At 39.0% G+C, this 25,164-nt stretch overlaps 2 protein-coding genes across 6 annotated transcripts in view; one reads left to right on the forward strand and one right to left on the reverse strand.

Annotated features, from left to right (window-relative positions):
* NCK1 (NCK adaptor protein 1) overlaps positions 1-25,164 on the reverse strand; it is a 70,705-nt gene that overhangs the window by 28,940 nt on the left and 16,601 nt on the right. The window lies entirely within an intron of this gene.
* Positions 7,802-8,357, forward strand: LOC138426543 (NTF2-related export protein 2). The gene has a single exon (XM_069565180.2). The coding sequence runs from the start codon at positions 7,883-7,885 to the stop codon at positions 8,309-8,311; it is 429 nt and encodes a 142-aa protein (XP_069421281.1). The 5' UTR covers positions 7,802-7,882; the 3' UTR covers positions 8,312-8,357.

Below are 25,164 nucleotides of genomic sequence, written 5' to 3' on the forward strand. Positions count from 1 at the left end.
GAAACTTAAAAGATATATGAGGAGGTGAGAGGGTGGTGGCGGGGGGAAGAAGGAGTAAAAGTGTTAGTCACTCAGTCACATTCAAGTCTGCAACCCCATGAACTGTAATAGCCCACCAGACTCCTCTGTCCATGGACTTCTCCAGGTAAGAATACTGGAGTGGGTAGCCATTTCCTTCTCCAGAGAATCTTCCTGACCCACGTGGGTCTCTTGCATTGCAGGTAGATTCCTTACCAACTGAGCCACCAGGAAAGTATAATGTTTAATTTAATATATTATACTTATATTTAATAATATGGGGAAAATTAAATATTAAATATATGGTATATTATTTAGAACATACTACTAAAAAGTCTTTACAGCAACTACTAAAAAGAGGGACAAAGAGATACAGCCAAAAACTGATACATTAAAACAGATATTTAAAAAATACTCAATCCAAAAGAAGGAAAAGGAAAAATGGGAACAAAAAACACAAGAAACAAACAGTAACAAATATTAAAACTCAAATGTATCAATAATTATATAAATGACCTACAAGATTAAATTAACAAATAAGACCCAACTGTTACCAAAAATCCATTTTAAATATGATGCTATATAGGTTAAAAGTAAAAGGATCAAGCATGTATTATTTCAAAAGAAAGCTGTAGTGGCTGTATTAATATCTAACCACATAGATTTCAGAATGAAAATTACCAGGGGCTTCCCAGGTAGCTCAGAGGCAAAGAATCCACCTGCCAATGCAGGAGATGTGGGTTCGATCTCTGGGTCTGGAAGACACCATGGAGAAAGTAATGGGAACCCACTCTAATATTCTGTAGATCTGGTAGACAGAGTGCCTGAAGAACTATGGACAGAGATTTGTAACACTGTACAGGACTCAGTGACCAAAACCATCCCAAAGAAAAAGAAATGCATGAAGGCAAAATGTCTGTCTCCTGAGAAACCTGTATGCAGGTCAAGAAGCAACAATTACAACCAGACACGGAACAACAGACTGGTTCAAAATTGGGATAGGAGTAAGACATGGCTGTATACTGACACCCTACTTATTTAACTTACATGCAGAGTACATCAAATAAAATGCTGGGCTGGATGAATCACAAGCTGGAATCAAGACTGCTGGGAGACGTATCAATAACCTCAGTTATGTAGATAATACCACGCTAATGGCAGACAGTGAAAAGGAACTAAAGAGCCTCTTGATGAGAGTGAAAGAAAAGAGTAAAAAAGCTGGCTTAAAACTCAACATTCAAAAAATGAAGATCATGGCATCCAGTCCCATCACTGCATGACAAATAGATGGGGAAACAATGGGAAACAGTGACAGAGTTTATTTTCTTGGGCTCCAAACAAAATCACTATGAATGGTGACTGCAGCCATGAAATTAAGACGCTTGCTCCTTGGAAAAAAAGCTATGACAAACCTACACAGCATACTAAAAAACAAAGATGTCACTGGCAAAGGTATGGTTTTTCCAGTCATGTATGGATGTGAGAGTTGGACTATAAAGAAGGCTGAGTGCCGAAGAACTGATTCCTTCCAACTGTGGTACCGGGGAAGACTCTTGAGAGTCCCTTGGACTGACTGCAAGATTAAACCAGTCAATTCTGAAAGAAATCAACCCTGAATATGCATTGGAAGGACTGATGATGAACCTGAAGCTCCAATAGTTTGGCCACTTGATGTGAAGACCCGACTCACTGGAAAAGCCCCTGATGCTAGGAAAAGATTGAAGGCAAAAGGAGAAAAGGGTGGCAGAGGATGAGTTGGTTAGATACCATCACTGACTCAACGGACATAAATCTGAGCAAACTTCAGGAGATGGTGAAGGACAGGGAAGCCGTGCGTGCTACAGTCCATGAGGCCGCAAAGAGTCAAATACGACTGAGCGACTAACACTTACTTAATTACTCTGAAACCAAAAGGATGTTCTTTGAAATGATCAAGAAAATCGTCCTCTCTCAAGCAAGAATGACCAAGAAGACAACTTGTCTTATTGTTCAGTGGAAGGTAGAACTTTTGAGGATGAAGCTGAACTATTTGGCTGACACTATTTCCAAACAATGTGCAGAAGCAGCAGTATGGCTTCCCTTGAATGCTAATACTAAAATGCAAGTAGAGAAATAAAGATAGAATTGTTCTCTTGTCAAGTGGTAAACAGAAATTTAAATATTAAGTTGAAAAACTCTCTGCCTACATATACTAGAAAAAATGAGAAAGCACTATGTTCAGAACAGAACACTAAGGTTGTGGCCAAGGACCCCTTGATAAAGAGATTAGTACGGTTGTGAAATTAGACTTAATTAGACACCCAAGCAGGAAACAGCCAATCTGAACTGGAAGTAGAAGAAAGATTGTCAGTTTTCTTAGAAGACTTTTACATGGTGGGACCACAAACCTATTCAGTTGGGAACCCAGGATATTCTTCAAGACATGAGAACAAGGACCCCAAAGGCGATTCTGAAATCATGAAGGCTGCCTCCCCAGTTTCCAAAGAGGAGGCTATTACTTGGGGTCTCAACAGGCCTGACAAGACTTCCAGCCCAAAGCCACGGGGGCCAGGCCAGTAGAACCACTAGTATGCGAGGTCTCATACACTAAATTATTATTTAATAATAAATGCTTTGCCACTGATTAAATTAATATATTTAATTAAAAGTTAAATATTTAATATTTAAATGGGAAATTAAAAAAATATTCTTTTTTCTTTCTGGCCACATTGTACAGTATGTGGGATCTTAGTTCCCAACCAGGGATTGAACCCATGCCCCCAGCATTGGAAGCATGGAATCTTAACCACTGGACCACCAGGAAGTTCTAGACAAAATATTTGAACAGATACTTCACCAAAGAAGACATATAGAGAGCACATAAGCGTATGAAAATATCTTCAATATCATTAGTTATTACAGAAATGCAAATTAAACCCACAAAATGCCATCACTGCACAGCTATTAAATGGCTAAAAAGAGAAAGGAGGTAAGGAAGAAGGAAGGAAAGAAAGAAAGGGAAAAAGGGAGCAAGGAAAGCGAGTGGAACAGAGGAGGAGGAAACACAAAAACTGACAATAATAGGTGTGAATGAGGCTGCAGAGCAGCTTGAATCCATACACTGCTTGTTGGAAGGCAAAACAGCACAGTCACTATGGAAAACAGCCTGGCAGCTTCTTATAGAATTAAACATAACTTACATAGGACACAGCTATCTCACTGAGTCAGACTCAAAAGGCTACATATGACATTCTGGAAATGCAAAACTAACGTGAACAAAGACTAGATCAGTGGCTTTCACAAGTTAATGGTGGGAAGAAAGTAAAACTACAAAGCAAGAAGGAAATTTTTTTTTCTTAAACAGGTGAAGGGACTGTTCTGTACAAACACTGTGGTGTACATCACTCCAGGTATGTGTCAAATCTCATTTATACCCCAAAGTGTGAATCCTACTGTACATAAACTAAAATAAATATACAGCAGAAAACATTCATTAGTTGGCCTTAAATGTAACTATTTTTACTCATATATGGTATTGTATCATCACTCAATATACATTCACCAAGTTTTGCAGATCTTCCAAATGCTGACATCTTTGTAACACTGCACTTCAAGCAGTCTCTAGTAATTTCAGAGTGGAAACAGAAACTGAACATCTCAGTCTAATGAAAACAGTTTGGGCCTTATGAACTCCCTAAAAGGTCCACTTTAGGAACATTGTTGTTGTTGTTACTGTTGTTCAATTGCTAAGTCATTGCGACCCCATAGACTGTAGCCCATAAGGCTCCTCTGGATTCTTCCCACTGAGCCACCAGGGAAGCCCCTTTAGAGAACTGCTTATCTAAATGTGGGAATAACATCAAGCCAAACACCTAAAAATAAGTTCTTCCCAACCTACTTTTATAAATTCATTCAGTTCAGTTCAGTCACTCATTTGTGTCCGATTCTGCAACCCCATGAATCGCAGCGCGCCAGGCCTCCCTGTCCATCACCAACTCCCGGAGTTCACCCAAACTCATGTCCATCAAGTTGGTGATGCCATCCAGCCATCTCATCCTCTGTCGTCCCCTTCTCCTCCTGCCCCCAATCCCTCCCAGCATCAAAGTCTTTTCCAATGACTCAACTCTTCACATGAGGTGGCCAGAGTATTGGAGTTTCAGCTTTAGCATCATTCCTTCCAAAGAAATCCCAGGGCTGATCTCCTTCAGAATGGACTGGTTGGATCTCCTTGTAGTCCAAGGGACTCTCAAGAGTCTTCTCCAACACCACAGTTCAAAAGCATCAATTCTTCGGCGCTCACCTTTCTTCACAGCAACTCTCACACCCATACATAGTGATAACATTAAGTCATGTTAACAATCATCTTCATACTGTGCAGGATAGGGACAGAATGAGAGAGGGTCATGTTTGCTACATATGTTTGAGTGCTCAGTCACTTCAGTCACATTCAATCTTTGCAACCCCATGGACTGTGGCCCGCCAGGCTCCTCTGTCCATGAGATTCTACAGGCAAGAATACTGGAGTGGGTTGCCGGGCCCTCCTCCAGGGAGTCTTCTGGACCTAGGGACTGAACCCGTGTCTCTTTCGTCTTCAGCACAGGCAGGCAGATTCTTTACCACTAGCGCCACCTGGGAAGCTTCTTGCTATGTATATAGATCGTGATAAATATGACCATTTGGGGGAAGCCAGTTATTATATTCCAAGGAAAAAGTAAAGAACCAGCTAGCGATTCAAAAGGGAAATCTCCCATGCTAATACAAATGCAATTTTAGAAATCTAGTGTACTTTAGTACATAACCTGACAACTTCCTGTTTCTGATAAAAATCAGCAGAGTGACAATACCCAAGTGACTAGCTCCGGAAGTTAGGTTGGGCTACAGATTTCTCAGTAAACAATGAAGAAGGGGAAATCCCCAAATAACTAACTTCAATGTGCTCATCCTGAAAGACTCCCAGTATGTCTAGAGGGGTTACTGGGATGATACCCTTTTCCCAACAGACTAAAACCTGAGAACATGTATATTCAGAGCAACCATCACCACGTGGAACCTGGCAATGAAGCTGAGAGGCAAAAAAAGATGATTTTTTTAGCCTCTAAACTTAATCATTCTTCTGTCTAGAATCTATCTCTGAAATTTTCAGTTCACAAGCGAAAAAGTACCTTTCTGTTAAAAACAAACTGAAAGGGTCACATACAAGAATGAAAGGCATCCGAACTGACTGGGAAAAAAAAGTATTAAATTTAAAAGAGAGAATAGTAGTATAAGAAGACTTCAGATGGAAGAAAAATGAAAAAACAAGAATACAAAAAGCTAGACAAGGATTAAGGAAACTCTAACATTAGCAAGTATAGATACTTTCAGATTTAACAATTTTGTGTGTATGTGTGCCTGTACATGTACATATAAACACTTTGCAATAGGCTAATGATAGCTAACACTGAACACTATGTGGTGCTTATAAACAACCAAATCACTGGTTTTACCAAGCTTTCACTTGTAAATATTTACCAGGTTTGTTTGTTTGTTTTCAAGGTCCTACCGTGTGTTGAGCTACAAAACTAAAGCTGTCCTGGAAGAGCTTACAGACTAGTGGGAAAAGTTTTACTTCTTGTTACTATTATTTTACCTATAATGCTGACTTATCTTAAACACATGTCACTTCCGATCAGAATCACAAACTATGCCAACTGCATGCGTAAATTAGGTCCAGTGTGTTGCTACTGTTTACATATTTATTTGGGTTTCCATGGTAACTTAGCCTCTCTTTTCACTTTATAAACTCTGAGCTTCCAGAACACAGCAATTTTAAAATGTGATATAAAAACATATGGCCTGCCTTGAATTTCAAAGGCCTAAAAAACAAAAAATATAATGGTCCTAAGAAGGCAAGCTTGGTATCAGGTTAAAACAGGACAGATCCAGAAGAGCAGCGTAACAAGTTCTAAGAGAGAGGCTCTACATTCTGACTTCATTCTCCTCACAGAGGGTAATGCGAAAAAGGAAACCACTAATAGTTGGAGGAGAGCTTTTCTACTCCATGAGTCATCCATCCTGGAGGTGCTGGTAAATACAAACTATCTTCCTGAGACATGGAAGGAGGCATTTTACTCAGCCTTGTCTGCCTCTAACCCCTAACTGCTGGGGGAAAGGACTCTCAAAAAGAAACATGTTCTTTTTCCAAGAAGAATGGAGCTGAACTAGGTGACTCCACCCTCAAAAAACAAAAAAGGAGTAGAAAGAGACCAGTTTTATTTGACTATGACAGCAAAACAGCTGATTTATGTCTTTTTTACAGTTATCTCTAAACTTCCTCCACATTGGTATGTGCGCTGCAATGTAGAAGAAATGAGGACTGTCTATAGATTCTCTAACTCTTCAGCCAAGCTTGAGAGAATCCCAGGTGGTTGTGTAGGTGAACATAACTTTAGAAGCACAAAGGAAAATCTGCACTCTCTGATTCAAGGGAAAAAGAATAGGAAACAGTCCAAGCCTGACAACAGTAAGCCCTACGCTGCTCTCAGAGTGAAGCAATGTTCCGCAAGTGCTCACAAACTTAGATAACTGCACACAGAGGGCTAGGTCTTAAGAGACAATTCTCTTCTACCATCACCCCACCTAGCTTCCTCAGGCTATCCCTAATGTGTTGGGCTGGGAGGTACCTCTTAGTCTTATTTGACATTTTAAATCACATTCATATACTACACTGACAAATAAGGATCTTGCAAGTGCAAGGTCTGCACCCAAGAATGGGTAAGTCCTTCAATTCTGTATCCTAGGCAACTTAGTTGCTTGTCTCACGGTAGTTCCAGTCCTGCTTGACTGCCCCGTGAATAAAACATGCTTATGATGCACTCGATTTCCTTTTTAACCTCACACTTGGGTTCTCAACATTGCTCAGTCATTAGCTATGACTCAGGGAATGTCACATCAACCTCCAGGAAACTCCATTTCCTTATTTGTAAAATAAGGGAATTGAATAATTTTATGGCCTAAACAAGACCATATTTACCTTGTGTTTTTTATTTTTCTTCATTATATTAACCACCTCACTATTCCACTCCTTACTCTTTAGTATACTCTAATTATTGTACATCTTTAAAGTGTCACTTGAAGTTGTACATATTTCCAAAAGAATAACAGAACACACAGCACAGGGGAATGTACAGTATAAATAAGGTTTAGATTGCATCATCACTTTTACCATATTTATGGTAAAATTTACCAACCATATTCTCCTGACATACACCAAACTCGTGGTCACCTGAAATTCCAGCCTATATAACATGCAATTAATCATAACATTTGAGCATCTTTCACATTAACTGCTATACTTAATTCTCCTTTCCCCTCAAGGCCCCCATGTGTAATTTTCACTCAAAAATAGATTTAGGACTTCACTCAGAGGTCACCTCACATTTGCCAGAATGGCTATTATCATAAGGACAAATAAGTACTGGTGAAGATGTGGAGAAAATGGAAGCCTTATGCACTTGTTGGTGGAAATGTAAACTGGTACAGCCACTACAGAAAACAACATCAAGGCTCCTCAAAAACCCACAAATAGAACTACTGTATGACCCAGCATTTTGACTACTGGGCATTTACCTGAAGTGAATCAAAACACTAACTTAGAAAGATATGTGCATCTCCATGTTGACTGCAGCATTATTTACAAGAGCCAAGATATTGAAACAAACGAAGTGCCCACCAGGTGAGTGGATAAAGAAGACGTGGGACAGAGAATGGGCGGGCAGAGAATTCTGTGCGTTTGGCGGGTTTCGCTGTCTTGCTAAGTATTTGATCATCCCACAGGAGAGGGAACCAGGGACAAGAAGACGTAGTGACGTCGCCACTGAAGAAAAAGGACAGTTCGGACTCCCCGATGGCCATGGCTGTGGAATTTAAAACTTATGTAGATCAGGCATGCAGAGCTGCTGAGGAATTTGTCAATATTTACTATGAGACAATGGACAAAAGAAGACGGGCACTAACCAGGCTGTATCTGGACAAGGCCACTTTAATATGGAATGGAAATATTGTTACAGGGCTGGAAGCCCTAGCCAATTTTTTTGACATGTTGCCTTCTAGTGAATTCCAGGTCAATATGTTAGATTGCCAGCCAGTTCATGAGCAAGCTACTCAGGCCCAAACCACATTTCTTGTTGTGACCAGTGGAACTGTGAAGTTTGATGGCAACAAGCAACACTACTTCAACCAGAACTTCCTGCTGACCGCTCAGACTACTGCTAACAATACCGCGTGGAAGATTGCAAGTGACTGTTTCCGTTTTCAAGATTGGGCTGCTATTTAAAGGGGGCAGAAGTCCATTCTTTTTTGGTCCATTAGTTCCAGCAACAGAAATTTATGTGCGTTATTAATTCATTTCATTGTGGAAGCATTAAAAACTAGTATGTGCTGAAACTAAATTTCTTTAATATTTTTTTATTCCTAGCAGCACCTTTTCTAGCAGCTGCCAATTTGAATCATTGCCCTTAAGAGCTTTAATGCTAGTTTTCTACATGCCTTATACATGTTTCACTAATGACTTTCTTACAGTAACATTATATCCACGATCGCTGTATTAGCATATTCACTGTGAGCCCAGCATATCGCAAAAATAAAATCTTTTTATAGTACTTTTATAAATCTTTTATGGGATATCAGCACAATGTAACTTTCTGGGAGGAAGTGGAGTGTTTATTGTTGTTGTTATTAGATTAATTTAGGTTAATTTTGTAGTATAAAATGTACCTTTTTCGTTTAACACTGGTAATGCGGTTTATATATAAGGCTTTTTTAAAGCAGTTCAACGAACGCATTACTAGTTTTGGTTTACATAACTACTCGGACATACTGGAGTCACATGTAGAGAAGTTCAATAGTCTTTTTATATTAAGTAATTTTTTTCATGTTGGCATGTTTTCTTATGAAGTGAGTTAATCTACTCGAGAGATATAAAGTGTTCTCAGTTGATACCCGAGTGTTGGATACACTCAGTGACTTAAAAGCAAGACTTCTTTAAAAGCTTTTTCTTGGCAGCTCCAGGTCTGTAACTTTAGATAGTAAATGGTAGTAGGACTAATAGCTTTAGTGGGAGAATGAGGAGTGAAAAATGTATAGATCCGAGGTTGGCCACAAGTAAGGAAGGATGGCCAAGTGGTACGCTTTGGGTATTTGTTTTCTACCTCCTAAAAATGTAGCCTAATTTTAGAATTTAAGTCATTAAGGTAATAAGTATCTTTACCAAAAGGTCATGAGTGTCATTTTTGTTCTAAGAATTATTTTTAAATGTTTTTCTAGTTCACCTCATACTTATTATTACCAGTATATATTTCAATTTAAGAACTTGTTGGGGAAAAATGTCAGCAATAAGCCTGACCCTGCAGCAGGGTCTGACAGAAAAGTTGGAAACAAAGCCATGGCTCTCTCTTTGGGACCCTTAACTTCTAAGTCTTCCACGTGAACTTCAGACCAAAAGTCTGCTACATACTATCCACCCCCAAAGTGAGTGATTTGTTCCCTGTGTTTACACTGTCAACTGCATGATCTTTTTACTACTTAAAGCTAAAATTATTTAATCTCATAATGGTGTTCTTCCATATGGCATTGAGCAAATAGATATGTTATAAAACATGTTCCTGTTATATAGCTCACATTTTCTTTTTGGAAAAGATAGAGAACAGCAGATCTTCATAGCCTATAAACTTCAGAAAAACCAGTTGATTCATTCTGTGTCTCAGCATCTAAAGAGAAAGAAATCTTTGTTTTTTGGTTAAAATTTGAACATTTTTCCATTCTTGAATTCATCATTCTCATGTTGTTACACTAGATGTGCCAACTTTGTTTCCACATTCCAACTCAGTGTTTCTTGTTACTTAATTTGAAGATCAACGATTCATTTACTCTTGTCACAAACTACATGTCACATTTCTGATATAAAATAGAACTAAGTAGGAGAAAGGGATGGAACAGAAATACAGACCACACCTTCTTGTAGTACTGACTAAAGCTTACACATATTCTACTCAAACTGAGTTTATTCTAATTTTGGATTGACTTTTTAAAACCACAGCTTTAGTAGCAACAATCAGATTGCCCAAATATTGCCTTTTCCCTAAAGGAGAACAGTCTCAAGTAAAAGTGGCATATAACTAGCAATAACTGAATTGACTGGTTGTATGTATTCTGTTCATTACTTGAGTGCTTTAAGACTTGTGTATAAATTGCTGTTTCCAAACTCTGTATAACTTTAATGGCTGGAACTACTCTTATATGGACTAGACTGTATTTTTGACATGTGCATATTTTTGTAACTTAAAAAAATAAATAAAAATTGCCTTTAACAAGTTTTCTCAAAAAAAAAAAAAAAGAAGACGTGGGATCTGTGTGTGTGCACACACACACGAGTATTACTCAGCCACATAGAAGATGCAATCTCGCATCTGCAACAACATGGATGGACCTAAGAGGGCACGACGCTAAGGGAAGTAAGCCAGACAAAGACAAATACTGAATGATTTCACTCATATGCAGACTCTAGAAAACAAACGAACCAATACAACAACAGAAAGATACAGAAAGCAAACAGGTGGTTGCCAGAGGGGAGAGGTGGGGGGAACAGAAGTAAGTGAGGGAGATTAAGAAAACTCTCAGTTACAAAATAAATGAGTCACAGATATGAAATATACAGTATGGGAAATATGCCAATAATTAATGTAATACCTTGGTATGGTGGCAGATGACTTATCATGATCATTTTGAAATATACATATACAAAAATATGAATCACTATGCTGTATATCAGAGACATATAGTGTTGCATCAATTATACATCAAAAACAAACAAACTCATAGAAAAAGAGACCAGTTTTGCGGCTACCAGAGGGGTTCGGGGGGGAGGGAATTGGATGAAGGCAGTCAAAAGGTACAAACTTTCAGTTACAAGATAAATAAATACTAGGGACATAATGTAAAACATGATGAAGATAATTAACACTGCTGCAAGTTACAGATGAACATTGTTAAGAGAGTAAATCTAAAAGCTCTCATCACAAGGAAAATGTTGCATCTATATGAGATGATGGATATTCACTAAACCTACTGCTAATCATTTAATACTGCTAATCATCTCATAATACATGTAAGTCAAATCACTATGTTGTATACCTTAAATTTACATAGCACTCAATTTCAATTATATCTCAATAAAACCAGGAGGAAAGTTTAGGACGGTAAATTTTATATATATGTATTTTAATACAATATTAAAAATTTGGGGGGAAGGTATATATTGGGTTGGCCAGAAAGTTCATTCAGATTTTTTTGTAAACATTGTGGAAAAACCAAACAAACTTTCTGGCCAACTCAATAGATTTAAACTTCCTAGGTCCATGTTTCCCTTTTTAACCATTTTCTGTTTAATTATTAAATTGTAAATGACCTAGTCTCCATGCTACAGCCACAGTAATCTGAGCTTTAAAGTCCCCTACTCAAAATCCTTCAATGGTTCCTCCTAGCCCTCAGAACAAAACCACCTTCATATAAACCTATCTTTCCATATTCTCACCTATGCTCCATCATAAAGATCCATGTTCTGCTCCCCCAGTTTGGCATCCTTTAAAGATGTTTGTCTCTGTATTGCTCCTTTAGAACCTAAATTCAAGAGTCATTTCTCTTATCATCAGATAAGGCTGATTTAGGTGCCTCTCCACTGTGCTCCCAGGTGGCACAGTGGGAATCTGCCTGCCAATGCAGGACACAGGTTCAATCCTTGGGCTGGGAAGATTCCCTGGAGCAGGAAATGGCAACCCACTCCAGTATTCTTATCTGGAAAATTCCATGGAGAGAGAGGCCTAGCGGGCTATAGCCTGACAGCTTACAGTGAACGGTGTCGTGATCTCCAAAGAAGATTTAACTTCGGGACCAGGGACCAGGCTTGATCACTCTGCTTTTGTATAGCAGAGTTTCATTAAAGTATAAATAGGGACAGAGAAAGCTTCTGACATAAGACATCAGAAGGGGGATGGGAAGTGCCCCCTCTTGCTCGTTTTAGCAAGCTGTTTCATGTCTGTTAGAAAGCTATTCATCAGATAAGAGAGACACCTCAAGGCTGACAGAGTTTCACCAGGCCACTCTCCCACAATATGCATTTTTGAGATAGGATGACATGAGGTGTATCATCCCCCAGCCATAAAACAATTGATATGAATACTGGTTCGTTGAGCTATTATTAGCCCAAGGCTTGAGAAAAGAAAAAGTCAGTCTTAGGTGGAACCATTTTGAAGAAAGGCAAATTCCAAAGCAAACACATAGTTTCATTAACACAGTTTAAGAAAAACATTTCCATAGAGAACCTCCTTTTAATTTTGTATGGAGAAGGAAAAAAAAAAATCTGACCCTTGGAGTTTGTTTCCTCCTGCCGCTTAAGGGAGAGATAAAAAATGTCTGACGCTTGCAGCCTATTTCCTCCGTTTGGAGACCCCTGGGCCTTCCTGCCTGTTACCCTCTGAAGTCCATGGGGATTGCAAAAAGTTGGACACAACTGAGCATGCACACCAGGCAGGCCACTGTGCTCTTGTACCACTTTTTCTTTATTAAGGCACTGTGTGTCCTGTCACTGAAATAGGCTGCTTAAATAGTATCTCCCCACCCAGCAAGTTCTTAGATGAACTACACGAAGTCTCATTTCACTTTGTATTCTTGGCACCTTAACAGAATACCATGTGTATGATAATTAAATTTACAGATTCAACATCATAACTTTCAGCTTCCTTCATATGGTATTCCATTCCTCAATACAAGTGCCCTTCCTCAGTCAGCAAACTCCTGAATATCCTTTATGGTCTCATTTATGGTTTTCTTTTTTCATTATTTCCCCATACATCTCTGATCAGAATTAGTCAATCCCTTTACTATGCATCTACCTAACGTCTTCTCTTTATATACTTATCCTGCTGCTGCTGCTAAGTCGCTTTAGTCGTGCCCGACTCTGTGCGACCCCCTGAGACGGCAGCCCACCAGGCTCCCCCGAACCTGGGATTCTCCAGGCAAGAACACTGGAGTGGGTTGCCATTTCCTTCTCCAATGCATGAAAGTGAAAAGTGAAAGTTAAGTCGCTCAGTCGTGTCCATCCTTAGCGACCCCATGGACTGCATGCAGCCTTCCAGGCTCCTCCATTCATGGGATTTTCCAGGCAAGAGTACTGGAGTGGGGTGCCATTGCCTTCTCCTGAATCGGAAATCCTCTTGTACACAGTTCTGACAATTTCCGTACCTCCATATGGCAGGAACCATTAGTTGTCTGCCTTTTTTATTTGTTTTCTTCTTCCTATTTAGAACTCCCCAACTGAGCTCAGCACATGGCAACCACAATAAAAAATATAATGTAAATTTGGAGTTAGCTGTGACCATGTAAGTTTTACTCTCAAGTAGCAGGCAGTTGTAGTGTGCCTCCCATAACAAGTAAGGCAACCCATCCCTATGTCTGGAGCTCTGGTCTCCAGTATCAAGTGTGACCCTCAGCCTCTATCTTACAGGACATGAATTCAGGACCACCTCAACTATTTCCGTATCTAAATCCTGGCACAGCCAAGTCTTCAACCCCACTTTGCAAGTCTTACTTCTAATCTACTACTTACTCCCACATATAAACTTATCTCATTTTTTCAAACAAGGCGTTACCTTTTAAAATTCTATTTTATCTATCATTGGTTTTATAGACCAAGCATGTATTACCCATTCTAAAAACTTAATCCAACCAATTATTAAAACTATATGGGTCCCTGCAGATACTGGTGAAGAAATGTTAGTATGGTAAAGCTATATAAGATATGCATGTACTTATTTTGTTATTAAAAAGAAACACATGCGAAATACAAAAATCTTATCAACTGTTTTTCTTTCCTCCCTTATTCCCTCCCTTCCCTTCTTTTGCAGTTTTGAAGGGCAAAAGCTTCCAAATCTACTTTCAGAAATACCACCACTACTGAGATAAAAACAGTATTTATCACTCTATCACCCAGTTCCCTAGCATATTAAATACACAAGGATCTAGTGGCTGAGGATGATGCCACATAAGGATTTGGTATCTGAGGCAATGAGGTCAATAGGTAATTCTATATTCCCACTTTGTTATAAACCGAGTTATAAGTAGTATTCAGTTATCAACTCATCAAAAGACGGAAAAAGAGAAGTAAAAGTGGTAAACAAATCAATGAAAAAAATCACTCTACTAGATGTAAATGTGTTTAGTTCATTTGCAAGAAGTTATCAAATTTGATATAAAAATAAAATACAAAATTCAACTAAAAGTTGTTTATAGGAGAAACAGGTTGAAAATAAATTTTACAATATTTTGGCAAACACCAACACATAAAAAAGATGATGCAGAAATCTTAATATCAGACAAAACAATATCATGATAACATTAATAGGTATGGAAAGGTATGATATACAGCAAAAGGAGTATAAATAAACAGGAATTCCTTGGCTGTCCAGTGGTTAGGATTCAGCACTTTTAGCACTATCAGGGCCTGGGTTCAATCCCTGGGCAGGGAACTAAGATTCACAAGCTGTGCAGGGTGGCAAAAAAAAAAAAAGCATAAATAAACTAATAAAATGCATCAAAACTTTATTCATACATCACTCTTAAGTAAGGCAAAACTAATATAAGGAAAAAATCAATCTTCAACCACTGCATGAACTGCTAATTTACTTGTATTAAAAACTGATAAATCAGAGTAAATATGTAGAATAGATCCACAAAATTAATAAGGTTAGTCTAACGGTTATATAGAGAACTTTCCACTAAACAAAAATATAAGGATATAATTATTTTCAAGTACAAATGGAACTAAAAAACTGATTACAGAGTCACAAAACACAAAATTTCAAAGAACTTATGTCTAAGTTACCTTCTCCGACCACAATATAATTTTGAAATCATCAATAAAACATCTTTTAAATGTTTTAAAACTTAAAAATGGGACTCCAAGGGACTTCCCTGGTGGTCCAGTGGCTAAGACTCTGACCCCCAATGCAGGGGCCCAGGTTCAATACTTGGTCAGGGAACTAGATCCCACATGCCACAACTAAGAGTTCACATGCCACAACAAAGGTCGAACGTCCTTTGTGTCCCAACTGAGACCAGGTGCAGACAAATAAGTATTTTTTAACAGTGGACTCCTACACAAAAAATTTAAAAGAAAATCAAAATAGAAATGATACAATAAGAATTAGGCAACAATAAAAGTATTACGCTATCCAAAGGTAGATCTCAGCTTATAGTTTTAATGCATGTATTACCCTAGTAAGACAAAATATGCTTAATTAATACATTTTCAATCAAAAACTGTAAAAGAGCATAAACCTAAAGAAAGCATAAATGCATTAATCATGTTTTAAAATTTTCTGTATCTTTTAACAGGCCTCCCTGGTGGCTCAGTGGTAAAGAATCCCCTTCCAAGCAGGAGATGCAAGTTTGATCCGTGTGGTTGGGAAGATCCCCCAGAGAAGGAAATGGCAACCAATCCAGCATTCCTGCCTGGGAAAACCCAGGGACAGAGGAGTCTGGCAGGCTACAGTCCATGGGGTCGCAGAAGAGCTGGACACAACTCAGTGACTAAACAACAACGTATCTTTTAATGCTCTGATATGGCAGAGCCTTTAGGACCCAGCCTTTTGGACTTCCCTGGTGGCTCAGAAGGTAAAAGCGTCTGCCTACAATGGAGGAGGACCCAGGTTCGATCCCTGAGTTGGGAAGATCCCCTAGAGAAGGAAATGGCAACCTACTCCAGTACTCTTGCCTGGAAAATCCCATGGACAGAGAAGCCTGGTAGGCTGCAGTCCATGGGGTCGCAGAGAGTCGGACATGACCGAGCGACTTCGCTTTCGCTTTTTCGCTTTAGGACCCAGGGAAGGGCTGGCCATCCAAGGACTACCTGCATAATCTCTAGAGATAGCAAATAAACCCAGAAGCACATCTTTCATGTACAACACTGAACCCAGAGCCCATATCCCCAACCATTTCCATCAAAAAAATCCGCTCATATTCCAAGCCAGTATTCTCCCTGCCCTAAATCACTCCAGGGCCACTATGAGAAACAACTTAAGTCCACCCCTATCACCTGGAGTTATAAATTATTCAGACTATCCAGTTCCAAACTTGCTCAAGTTTGCCTACCCTGCTTCATCCATGCTTTCTCACAGAAACCACAATAAAGGCTCCATACAGCACTACCATCCTATGGCTTAACAATGTTTGCTTCACCAAAATGCGATCCCTCTTAACATCACCTCAAACCAAAAGACCTGCTTAATAGTGAAGGAAAGATAGTATTAATAATAAGCATCCACTGCTCTTAGCACGTATCGCATCATCAGGAAATAACCAGATTAACAAAACAATGAAATGGCATGTTACTCAGCTGAACAGCCACCCTGCTAGTCTTCCAGGCTGCAGCATAAGCACTGAACCGGTGACTATGGTGTCGCATCCCTATTATCCAGAACATGGATGTGTCCTCAGTCACTCATTCGTGTCTCCAGTCTCCTCTGTCCATGTAATTTCCTAGTCAGGAATACTGGAGCAGGTTGCCATTTCCTACCCCAGGGGATCTTCCCAAGCCAGGGATCGAACCCACATCTCTTCCATCTATTGTACTGGCAGGCAGATTCTTAAAGAATGTACTAGTCCAGAAACCAAAAGTAAACGCTGGACTCTTTTTCACCACCAATCCCAGTAACTCACTTGTGGAATCTGGATTTCCCATACCCACAATTTAAAAGCTCTCTGTACTAGAGTTTCTGAGGGTAATACTTCTACCAGAAGATACAATAAGGGTTCCACTGAGCCTAAAAGCTACAACCATGCAAATCAAAGAAAGAGCAGCTTCCAGAGGAGGAAGGCGAGAAGCACCTTCCTGATGCAGGGCCTCTGCACATGTGTTATCAGATGGAATGTTCTTATCTACCTTACTTAATTTCAACTTATCCATCCCATTTCCAAGTAAGTGGAATTCCCTTAGAGAGACCATCCCCAACTCCTGAATGTTAGGCTTAGTCTTTCTCTCCTTTTATACGAGCTCATGGTCCTGAAAATTTTCTACATAACTGTTATCACAGTCGTGTTGGCTGAAATGTGACTAATGCAAATATAACTGTACTAACTGAAATGTAATTAGATGAACTGGCATTTTTTAAAAAAGCTACAACCACTACTTGGGCACTGTGAGCTCCTCATGTTGACAGAATAGCAGACAAAGAAAGGAATAAAATATACTAGCTGTGACAACGGACTCTAAACCTCATTAGGAGTTGTACACAGCAGAGGTAGGAAGCAGTCTGTCTGAAACCTTTTTCCATGCTTGGTACTAACAAAGGAAACAGGAAATCGAAGCAACCATGGCCCAAAAAGGGTAAGACCATTAAGGGCTCAAGTCCCTCAGGTTTGGAAGGGAAGGGACTTGAGATCACAAGCCACCTACAGCAGCTGAACTGCTGGCCAGCATAAGGAAAATCTAGAATGGGTGGTGGAAGAGGAAAACAATTGAATATTAATCCTTGCTTCAAGACCAGCTGCAGCAGCCAGTACCAACAGCATGCATCAACAACCCTTTGTAAATTTCTATTGAGAGCGCAGTGACTCAGTGAAGGATTACAATCAATGCATGGTCCAAGCAGATCTGCAGCCCTTCTTGGTAGCTCAGTGGTGTGAAGAATCCATCTGCCAGGAGACATGGGTTCGATACCTGGGGTCAGAAAGATCCCGAAGAAGGAAATGGCAACTCACTCCAGTACTCTTGGCCTGGGAATCCCATGGATAAAGGAGCCTGGCGGGCTACAGTCTATCAGGTGGCAAAGAGATGGACACAACTTAGCAACTGAACAACAACAATCAGATCTGAACAGAGCAAGAGGGACATTTATGGTAATTTGTTACAGAGAGAGAGCCTAAAACAGCTAGAATTGAAGGTGAGGCGGGAAGCAAGGTATAGAGTCTATCAGAAAAATTTTCATCTTCATGCGGTCCAATTCCCCTTTGATTCTAACTGTATTAAGTTTCCTAATGCCATGTTAACAAACTGCCTAACATTTAGTGGCTTAAAACAGTACTAATTTAACTTAAAAGTTCTAGAGATAAGTCCAAAATAAGTTTTACAGAGCTGAAATCAAAGTCTACATTTCTTCAAAAGGTTCAAGGGGAAAATCCATTCCTGTCCATTTCAACTTCTAGAAGCTTCCCATATTCCTTGGCTCCTAGCCAGATCATTGTGATGACCTCTGTCTCCACTGTCATACTTATTTTTTTAAACGAAACAGTCAAGTTTATTGAAAATCTTCAAAATATACACTCAATATGTTATTTCTAAAATGTTTCACCTTTATATAATTCTTATTTCACCTTTTATATTTTTCCATTTTTTTCTTTCTAAAACTGACACTCCTACTTCCTCTTCTAAGGTTCCTTGTGATTACACTGGGCTCACCCAGATAATCCAGAAAACTCAGCCTATCTCCAGAGTTCCTTCTGCCATGCAATGTAACGTATTCACAGGTTTAGAAGATTAGGATGTATATATCTTTGGGAGACCATTACTCTGCCTACCACACTAGGCATAAGCCAAGGCTAATAGTAGGTTCTGACTTACTTCCCCCACAATATTCACTGTGATTCATTTTCTTTGTGTCCCGAGGCTTCTTTAAAGCCATGAAGTGAGACACCACTTAGCAGGCTCCTGTGTGCAGCCCTAAAACAGGGCTCCCCACTGAGGCAACTGTCTACTGGTGGAGAACAAGGACAGATGGTGTGATACAGTTCACTCCTGACCAACCCTGAATCGACAAATTGAGAAGCATCAAGATCCTCAGAAGTTCCCACTGGGATTGAGTCCTAATTGTCACAGCACTTAATAATTCAATAACACACTCTTATATCACCTTTTCTTCTATTTCATTCACCTTGGTCCTTTGCTCTTGTTCCCTAGGATCATCTGGCAAATACATCACCTACATGCAACTCTGCTTTTAGATTGTTCTAGGGGAGAGGATGAGGAAGAGACCTGGTTAAGGCAGTCAGTCAGGTATAGTTTTAGACACAGAAACGGGAAACAAAAACTATGGATAAAGGAGGCTGTCAAGTGTTGAGATTACCACTAACCTGGACTCAAATTTCTTAATTTCTCTGTTTTATCACCTATAAATGAATGATTTGTCTTCCATGATTCTCTATAATTCCTTTCAGCTCGAAACTTTTATGATACAACAAACAATGCTATGGAATGATGAAAGGGGACAGTAGATAGGCAGAACTGAGAAATTATACCAAAGAGGCCAGTCTAGAAAATACTGAAACAAGCCAGTCAGAAGGTAATAGTGTGAATTCAAGAAGCCATGGAGAAATTAGAACCCTTATACATAGCCACTTTGAAAAACAGTTTTGACAGCTACGTGAAAAGCTAAACATAGTTAGCATATAACCCAAGAATTCCATTCCTAGTTACAAACCCCAATCTATATTCACATAAAATTTATACAATGAAGTTGAAGCCTTACCTTACATTATATACACAAAACAAAAGAACCCCAAATGGATCAAAGACCTAAATGGAAGAACTAAAACCATAAAACCCTTAGAAGAAAACAGGACGAAAGCTTCACAATATTAGACATGGCAACAATTTCTTGGATCTAATATCTAAAGCACAGGCAACACAAGAAAAAGTCGACAAACTGGACTTTAACAAAACTAAATTCTCTTGAGCATCAAAGGAATCCATCCTGGCATGGGAGATAATATTTGCAAGTCACATATCTGATAAGGAATTGATATCCATAATATATAAAGAACTCTTACAACTGAATAACAACAACAACAACAAAAAAACCAACCCAATTTAAAAATGTGCAAAGAATCTGAATAGACATTTCTCTAAAGAATATATACCGAAATGCCAACAAGCACAAGAAAAGAAGCTCAACATCACTAATCATTAGGAAAATGCAAATCAAATAAAATCTGCCACTGGCTTAAAACTCAACATTCAAAAAATTAAGATCATAGCATCAGGTCCCATCACTTGATGGCAAATAAATGGAGGAAAAATATAAACAGTGGCAGATACTATTTTCTTTGGTTCTAAAACCACTGCAGACAGTGACTGCAGCCATGAAATTAAAAGATGCTTGCTCCTTGAGAGAAAAGCTATGACAAACCTAGACAGCCTAATAAAAAGCAGAGACATCACCTTGCCAACAAAGGTCCATACTGTCAAAGCTGTGGTTTTTCCAGGAGTCATGTACAGATGGGAGAGTTGTACCATAAAGAACGCTGAGTGCCGAAGAACTGATGCTTTTGAACTGTGGTGCTAGTGAAGACTCTTGAGAATCACGTGGACAGCAAGGAGATCAAACCAATCAATCTTAAAGGAAATCAACCCTGAATATTCACTGGAAGGTCTGATGCTGAAGCTGAAGCTCCAATACTTTGGCCACCTGATGCAAAGAGCTGACTCTTTGGAAAAGCCCTATGATGCTGGGAAAGACCAAGGGCAGGAGGAGAAGGGGCAACAGACTCTGGGACATAATAAAGGACAGGGAAGCCCAGTGTGCTGCAGTCCGTTGGGTCACAAAGAGTCATACATAACTTAGTGACGAACGAGATACCACTACCCCACATTCGTTAGGATGCTAATCCTATCAAAAAACAGAAAACAACAAGTATTGGTGAAGACATGGAGAATTTATAACCCTTGTGCATTACTGGTACGAAAGTGAAATGGTACAGCCACTGCAGAAAAGTTTGGGGTCCCTTAAAAATTGAAAATATAATCAAACAACTCTACTTCTCAGGATACGCTCAAAAGAAATAATAGCATAACCCTGAATAGATATTTGAACACACATATTCACATAGCACTATTCACAATAACCAAAAAGGGGGGGCTACCACAGCCCATCAACAGATGAATGGGTAAATAAAATATGATATGTACAATCAATGGAATAATACCAGCCTTAAAAGTGATGTGCTACAATGTGAAGACATTATGCTAAGTGAAATAAGCCAATCATAAAAGGAAACTGTAAATAAGGTTCCTAGGTCAAATACATAGACACAAAGTATGGTGATTATCAGGGGCAGGCGGAATGGGAGAATGAGAAATTCAGTGTTTAATGGATACCGAGTTTCAGGTGAGGAAGATGAAAAATTCTGGAACTAGCTGGTGGTGATGGTTCCACAACACTTTGTATATACTTAAAGCCAAAGAACAATACTTAAAAATGGTTAGAATGGTAAATTCTATGTTATGTATATTTTAACCGCAATTTTAAAAATTCATACATGAATGTTCCCAAGTATTATCTAATAGTTAAAAGGGAGAAACAATCCAAATGTCCATCAACTGATGAAAAAGGATAAATCTGGTATATCCATACAATGGAATATTATTCAGTAATAAAAATAACAAAGTACTAATGAATTAATAAAGTACTAAATACATGTTATAACATGGATGAACCTTAAAAACATTATGCTAAGGGAAGAAGCCAGCCACAAAGGACCACATATTTATTATATGATTCCATTTATATGAAATGCCCAGAATGAACCAATCTAGAGACAGGAAGTAGAGTAATGGAGGGCTGGGGGTGGGGCTGGTCAGACGGTGGCAACAGCAGTGGGGTTTCCTTTCAGGGGTGGCATAAACGTTCTATGTCTAACGGCTGCAAAACTGTGAAAGTACTAAACGCTACTGAAGTGGACACTTTATCTCAAGGTATTTTTTTGACTTCCTCTTTGATTTCATTGGTGATCCATTGGTTTTTCAGTAGCATGTTGTCAAGTCTCCATGTAATCATTTTTTTCTCTTTTCTCTTTCTGTGGTTGATTTCAGAATGGTATACTTTAAATAGGTGAACTGTATGTATGGGAACTATATCTCAGTAAGCTTTTTTTTTGTTTTTAATGTCAACAGGGCCCAGGGACTGACTGTAAAGCAAAGGGATGAATAAAAGATTAACTACAAGAAAACAGAGACATCACAGCTTGAATTCTTGCTCTGACACTTATTAAATGTGTGACCATAGGCAAGTTACTTAAACTCTCTGTGCTTTGGTAACATCTACTTACAGAGCCGTTGTGAAGATTAAACAAATTAATATGTAAAACAGTACAGTGCCTGCTACATAATCGTCCTTTCCTGCCCTATCCTCCCACCTAACTTAATGATAGTCATATCTGAATTTTATAAAGAAATTATGTCCATTTCATGTAGCAAATGACCTACAAGTCATCAATTACATGCTACTGGCAACACAATTTTCAACTGCTAATTCACTGCAAGTTGAAACCTGAGGCAAAGCAAAAGATAACCTTTAGAAGCTCCATTCACCAATTATCTCTCAGCTTCCTTTTCTCTTCCCCTCCTTCACTTTATACAGGTCTTTCCTTGCCTCCCTGACTTTTTACCTTACCCTTTATTCGAAACTACTACTCTTACTTACAGATTGCTATTGATCATGATAAGGCAAAAATAATTTATTTTTTTCATAATAATACATGTGAAGATAAGAAAAGAAAAAAGAAACTGGTCAGGCAAACTATGGAACAATCAAACTTTTTTTTGGCTAATCCTGCCCAAAAACCCCTAAACAAAAAGACAATAATGAAAATGAATTCAGGAAAGCTCCCACACCTTTCCTCATAGGGCTCTCTTACTTATCTGGAGACAGAATCTTGTAGTAGCTACATAAAAGGAATTGGAATTTTGTTACACTACCTCTAACTAAGTTCCACTACCAAAGGTCAAGTGCTCTTTGAAGTTAATACAATTTGACGTATTAAACTACATTTCCATTTTAAATATACCTTCATTTATTTCAATGTTAAATAAGAATTTAATCTCAACCCAGTTTAAAGGACAATGCCTTTCAAAGACGCACCTGCGTTATAAATGCATCTGGAGTAAGATTCAGTAAAAGGATGTGGTTAAGAAGCATGAACAGATGAACTGTCATTGTACTATGATTCTGCATACTTTCAGGTCAGAAAATTCCTACTAAAACACTTCAAAATAAATTCATAAATGTTATCTACAACATTTAAAAAGAATGTATATCTAAAGAAAAGATGCTACAGCAAACCAAGAAGTCTTTTCTTCCTCTACCAACTACTTAATGTCTCCTTGATGCTTAATTGTACTGTCTTATTGAATTTCACTTCAAAATGTTTACTGGGCACTTAAGGAAAAGAGCAAGTACACTAAGTGCTTTTAATAAATGTTAATAATCCCCACAGTGACCTTATGAAGCAGACATTAATACTGCCATCTCAAGGAATAGCCACACCAGCAGCAGTCAAGTTAAACTTCCTTCTTTGCTGAAATGCCTTGGCTTCCTTAACCCTGCATTATGTTGGTTCTCCTCCTCCCTCTCTACCTACTCCTGATTTCCATATCTGGCTTCTCTTTTTTCCTTCTCCCCTTGCTCTTATCAGTATACACACTCTCAGTAGATCATCCATTTTCACGGCTTCATCTTACCACCTTAGTCAACTGACTCCCAGATCTAAAATTTCAATGGTGTGCTCTAATCTAAGCCACTGTTCCTCAATATTTCTACATCAAAGTCTTGCTATCACATCAAACTCAACAGTATCAATCTCAACTCATCATTAACTCCAAAACACCAACTCTTCTATCCTCTTTGTGCTGAGTCATGTCCAACTCTTTGCCACCCCATGGACTGTAGCCCACCAGAATCCTCTATCCTCTTTACTCATCTGTAAATTACAAACCATTATCATTCTCTTTACCCAGATTCCCCACTTTAGTCACAGAGCAATTTGCATTCACTTTTCCTTTCTTGTCTATCCTTTTCTGTTCCATTGGCACTGCCACCACTAAAACCCAAGCCCTCAGCAATTCACCTAAACTACCATTAGAAGTGTTCGTTATAATTAATTCACTCCAACCTCTCCATTTCAGTCTGTTCAGTATAATGGTCATTCATTCATACAACACAGTCACGGAATGACTAGAGTGTGCTAAGCACTGGCTAGGTATTGCAGGGGTATAAAAGTGAGAAAGACATCTCTTGCTTTACTTAAAGCAAATAAATTTTTTTTTCAAATAAAATTAAGGATTGTGGTAAATGCTGTACAGATATAAACAGTGTTGTCCTAAAAGAGCGAATAGGAGAGCTATTTTCATTTGGGATTTTAGTTAGAAATGGATTTTAAGCTGATAACGAAGATGAAAATGTGGAAGTAATCTAAATATTTAGAGTGCTTCAAGCAAAGAAAACTGCAAAATACACAGGTTCCAGCAGGAAAAATGTTTGGCGTGTTGTGGAAAATGACCTATTCTAATATAACTTGAGAATAATAAGCGGGAAGTGGTACAAAGTAAGGTTGGAACAGATATAAGCTAATTTTACTCTATGGGTAATAAAGTGATTAAAGGGTTTTAACCAGGGGCTGTGCTGTGCTGTACTCAGTTATGTCTGACTCTGCAACACCAGGGACTGCAGCCCACCAGGCTCCTCTGTCCATGGCATTTTCCAGGCAAGAATACTGGAGTAGGTTGCCAATTCCTACTCTAGGGAATCTTCCAGGCTCAGGGATTGAACCTGCATTTCCTATACTGGCGGATCCTTTACCACTGAGCCCCCTGGGAAGCCCTTAATCAGGGGAGTTCTAATCTAATACACACTGTGACAGAGACTGCCAGAGCTATTGCTCGTGAATATCTATGTTTTCTCATTAGTACAACTGCTATACAACATTTCTCAGCAGCCTCTATAGTTAGACAGAGTCATGGGACTCAGTTCTGACGAGTGAAATGTGGGTGAAAGTGATATATGCCACTTTCTGAGCAGACCCCAGAATCTTCCTCCATACTTGCTTCCCTTTTCAAGACCATCTCAAAAGCTACATTGTTATGTGACAGTGAAAACTTAAAGAGATAGAGGAGCCTACGCCTCTGAATTACCACATAGAGCAGAGGTAGCCCCACTCCTACTGTATTCACATAGGGGCTTCCCTGGTGGCTCAGTGGTAGAGAAGTCACCTGCCAATGCAGGAAATGTGGGTTTGAGTCTTTGGCTGGGAAGATCCCCTGGAGAAGGAAATGGCAACCCATTCCAGTATTCTTGCCTGGGAAATCCC

The sequence above is a fragment of the Ovis canadensis genome, chromosome 1, assembly GCF_042477335.2.
Source record: "Ovis canadensis isolate MfBH-ARS-UI-01 breed Bighorn chromosome 1, ARS-UI_OviCan_v2, whole genome shotgun sequence".
In the NCBI taxonomy this organism is placed as follows: Eukaryota; Metazoa; Chordata; class Mammalia; order Artiodactyla; family Bovidae; genus Ovis; species Ovis canadensis.